The sequence below is a fragment of the Topomyia yanbarensis genome, chromosome 3 (genome assembly GCF_030247195.1).
Source record: "Topomyia yanbarensis strain Yona2022 chromosome 3, ASM3024719v1, whole genome shotgun sequence".
Lineage (NCBI taxonomy): Eukaryota > Metazoa > Arthropoda > Insecta > Diptera > Culicidae > Topomyia > Topomyia yanbarensis.
Genome location: NC_080672.1, coordinates 13,083,357 through 13,087,229, shown reverse-complemented (window position 1 = coordinate 13,087,229; position 3,873 = coordinate 13,083,357). Strand labels below are relative to the sequence as shown.

Below are 3,873 nucleotides of genomic sequence, written 5' to 3'. Positions count from 1 at the left end.
CTTTTATTTGTATTTGTTGGCATTCGAGTATTAGGCGATTTTGAAACGCTGTGAACAGTGCTTGCAGGTTAGCAAAACTTTTTAAGAATTATTCTAATTATATATCCCTAATTTTCGCTTGGATTGCTCATCATAACTATTCTAATAAGCACTTCTTTCGATGTTATTGTTGAAAGCGCTTTTTTACATATTAACGAAGTATGTATTTATAGACAAAACAGACATACCTCCATATCTGTGATAAATATATCATTTTTTTGCTTAAACATTTTAAGAGATCTATGTGTTTCAGGTGTGCAGGTTTTGGCGCTAACAAGCCTTAAAACATATCTTCCATGCTACAAAAGATCCAAATGATTATTATTTCAGTCTGCCTCTAAATGTATACATGTAGAACTCCGTTTGCTATATTTGAATCAGCTAGCGTATCGCCATGTATTTTATGTCTTCTAGCATCTATCCGTATATTTACCTACAAACAACGTTGGGATAATCTTATCATGTTTATCATAACACGCTTTAAACTAACACCAATAGCTATCTGATAACACTCATACGCCATTGTATTACCACACGACCAATTGTCACAAATAGTACCATAACTTCGGTTCGGTCGAGTTCATTCATTGATCACTGCCAACGTGGTGACAAAACTACTGTCCGTCCGGTGACGGGTGTATTGTACTTTTGAGAAACAAGTTGACGTGCTCCGGACACTTGAATGTGATAGATTGAATACTGGAAACGGTGAACCAATCAACTATTCTCAGTGTGTCACCCAGTTGACAGCATTTGACGCGCAGAATTTGATACATTTTCGCTACATCTCAGTAGGCTTTAGCGATCATTCTATTCATTTGAGCTCGTGGAGAGCGGATGTAATTGGGCGAATAATTGGTGAAACATAATTTGGAGAAATAATAATACAAAACGTTGGGTGAGCTAATATCTACAGCTGGTTAAAGTTACATCATAAAAATTGTACACTCCCAAGCGCTTATCAGTCTACCCACAATGTATACACTGTTCAAAGCTTTGCTCACCGCAGCACTTTGATCAGTGGAAGCGAAGTGCTCGACAAGTACACAATGCGAGTGAGTAATCAGATCCAAAGAAAAAGTGTCAAATCGGCTGAAAACCATTTAAAACTGTCCCAACTTCTAGGCGTCCCGTGTTTTCCCATCCGCTAGGGTATTCTTTTTCATTGTACTAACTCTGCTGGGACTGACCGTTGTATACTACTACTACAGTCTATACGACAACGTGAAGGGAGCAGTGTCACAACCATCCGTGTTTGAAGCTACACGTTCAAAACTAGTCAGCTATTTTCAGTCGGAGAATGAAGCCGGTCAAAGCCTACCGGATGAAAGGGGAACCTATCCTCCAGGAGATATGGGACAACCGGTGGAATTGGGAACCAATATTAATAAAGACATCCGGCACCAGATCGATGATGGTTGGGGTACCCAGGGACTGAACCAGTATGCCTCGGATATTGTGTCGGTATTTCGCCGGCTGCCCGACATCCGGGACGATTGGTGTAAGGAACCGGGCCGATTTCTGGAGGAGCTACCGCCGTCCTCGATAGTGATTGTGTTCTTCAACGAAGCGTGGTCGGTTCTAGTCCGGACAGTACACTCGGTGCTGAATAGGACCCCACCCGAACTGATTCAGGAGATTATTCTGGTGGATGATTTTTCCACGTTGGCTCATCTGAAAACTCAGTTGGATGATTATTTTCGACCGTACAGTAAAGTGCGTATAGTTCGGGCTGGCCAACGGGAAGGTTTGATACGAGCGAGAATACTCGGCGCGAAGAGTGCCCGGGCTGAGATTGTAACTTTTCTCGATGCACACTGTGAGGTTATAGTTGGTGAGTATTATCGTTTTTTACCATGGCAAACTAGATGAAGATTGTTTGCCGGTAAATTTCAAAAATCGATTTTGTTCGAACCTACCTAGGATGGCTTGAGGCGCAACTGGATCGAGTAGCCCGGGATCCCACCAGAATCGCGATTCCCTCGATCGATTGGATCCACGAGGACACGATGGCACTGAACGCACAAAGTTCGCAACTGTACTTTGGCTCCTTCGATTGGACATTGAATTTTCAGTGGAAATCACGGTCGGAGAAGAAACGGAAGATGGAAAATCCGGTCGAACCGTTCGATACGCCGGTAATGGCCGGCGGGTTGTTCACTATAAATAAAACTTTTTTCGCCTATTTGGGATGGTATGACGAAGGATTCGAAACGTATGGGGCGGAGAATATGGAGCTTTCATTCAAAACGTGGATGTGTGGCGGTTCGATGCAGATTGTTCCCTGTTCGCGGGTTGCGCACATCCAGAAAAGAGGACACCCTTACATGGCGGTAAATTTATCGGCATCACTAAGTTTTAATCGAACTGAATGAAATGTTTTACAGCATTCGCCGGGTGGGTACACGGCCGTTACGCGTAACACCATTCGACTGGCCGAAGTGTGGCTTGATGACTACGCGGAATATTATTACGAATCGTTTGGAGGTGCCAAAAACCGGATCAAATTTGGCGATGTGTCCGAGAGAAAGGCACTGCGAAAGCGACTGAATTGTGAATCGTTTCGGTGGTACATGGAAAATGTTTTCCCGGAACAGTTCGATCCTTCGAAGGCCGTTGGTCGGGGGGAATTTCGCAGTGCGGTCGGTGCAGGGGATCAGTGCCTCGAATGGCCTCCTCCACTGGTAGAGCGAGGTGTAGCCAGCTGTCACGGCCAGGGAGGCCATCAATTGTGGTTTTTCACCTCGGACGGGGAGATTACGCGGGAAGACCACTGTATGGATTTCGATGGGACGAAACTGGATATGATTCGTTGCCATCGGATGAAGGGCCACCAGCTGTGGGTGTTCGACAGTGACAGTAAACAGTTCCGGCATGTCTATCATAAGCGGTGCCTGGAGTGGGATGCTGGGAAACTCAAAATGAGTGATTGTGCCGAGGTGGGAACGAAACAGCAATGGTTAATACAGCACTATAATGCCAGTAATTTGAAGCCGCTTTAGCGCGTTGAAATAAGCGACAGAATGAGGATCAGTGATAGAGTGTAGAAGAAAACTACTGGCTAATCAAGTCATGAGGGTAAATTCGAAGACTCCATATTAAGAAGACTGATATCTCTTTCCTTCCCCCACACAAACGAGAAGCGACAGATGTTACACCGCCTCTATTGGAGGAAGGTAGGAAGCTTACTGTAAAACTGTACATGTGTGTGTGCATCACTATGAGAAGTACCACCTTTACCCGCAAGTGGCGTTGCTGTTACTGTCTCCAGATTCTGGACAGAGTTGCCAGTCTTCTTGATATGCAGTCTTCGGTAAATTCTAATTCAAGTGATTCCACTGAGTGTAACTTTCTATTAAAAGTTATTACTGTATTATTGATTTGCACTATTTATTAACAGTATTTTAGTAAACAGACTATTTCCATCAATGTTGGAAAAGCAAAAAGTGTAACGCTTCAATAAAAACATTTTGGGGACCTGAAATTTATTAGAATTACACTTTACTAAGACGGTGAACTGGGGACTAGAGATGGGCGTATTAATCAGGAATCGATCAAAAGAATCGACTGTTCAAAAAGAACGAATGAACCGCGATTCTTTTTTAAAGAACTGTGAGTCGATTTGACAGTTTGCCATGATGATGAATCTTTAGAGCAAATGAAATAAAATGAATGACGAACATTGAACACTGTTTGTCTACATGGAATAAAACATCAATAAAACAGCTGTTATATCCAACATAATGGTAAAATGTGTGCTTCAATCAACCGAAGGTGAAGTACAACCCTCTCATGGTCAAATTTGCACAGCTGCTACTAGATGGAGTATATTAA

General features: G+C 43.1%; 1 protein-coding gene across 1 annotated transcript; it reads left to right on the top strand.

Annotated features, from left to right (window-relative positions):
* The first annotated feature begins 607 nt into the window (after nucleotides 1-607).
* On the top strand, nucleotides 608-3,520 carry LOC131692810 (putative polypeptide N-acetylgalactosaminyltransferase 9). The gene is made up of 4 exons (XM_058980099.1): nucleotides 608-1,094; nucleotides 1,165-1,873; nucleotides 1,963-2,372; nucleotides 2,427-3,520. Exons 1-4 carry the CDS (start codon nucleotides 1,089-1,091, stop codon nucleotides 3,039-3,041), a joined length of 1,740 nt encoding a protein of 579 aa, XP_058836082.1. The 5' UTR covers nucleotides 608-1,088; the 3' UTR covers nucleotides 3,042-3,520.
* Nucleotides 3,521-3,873: the final 353 nt, after the last annotated feature.

Bases quoted from the DNA above. Each gene is read 5' to 3' on its own strand.
- LOC131692810 (XM_058980099.1), top strand. The intron at 1,874-1,962 runs GTGAGTATTATC...GAACCTACCTAG, and splicing joins ACACTGTGAGGTTATAGTTG to GATGGCTTGAGGCGCAACTG. The intron at 2,373-2,426 runs GTAAATTTATCG...AATGTTTTACAG, and splicing joins GAGGACACCCTTACATGGCG to CATTCGCCGGGTGGGTACAC.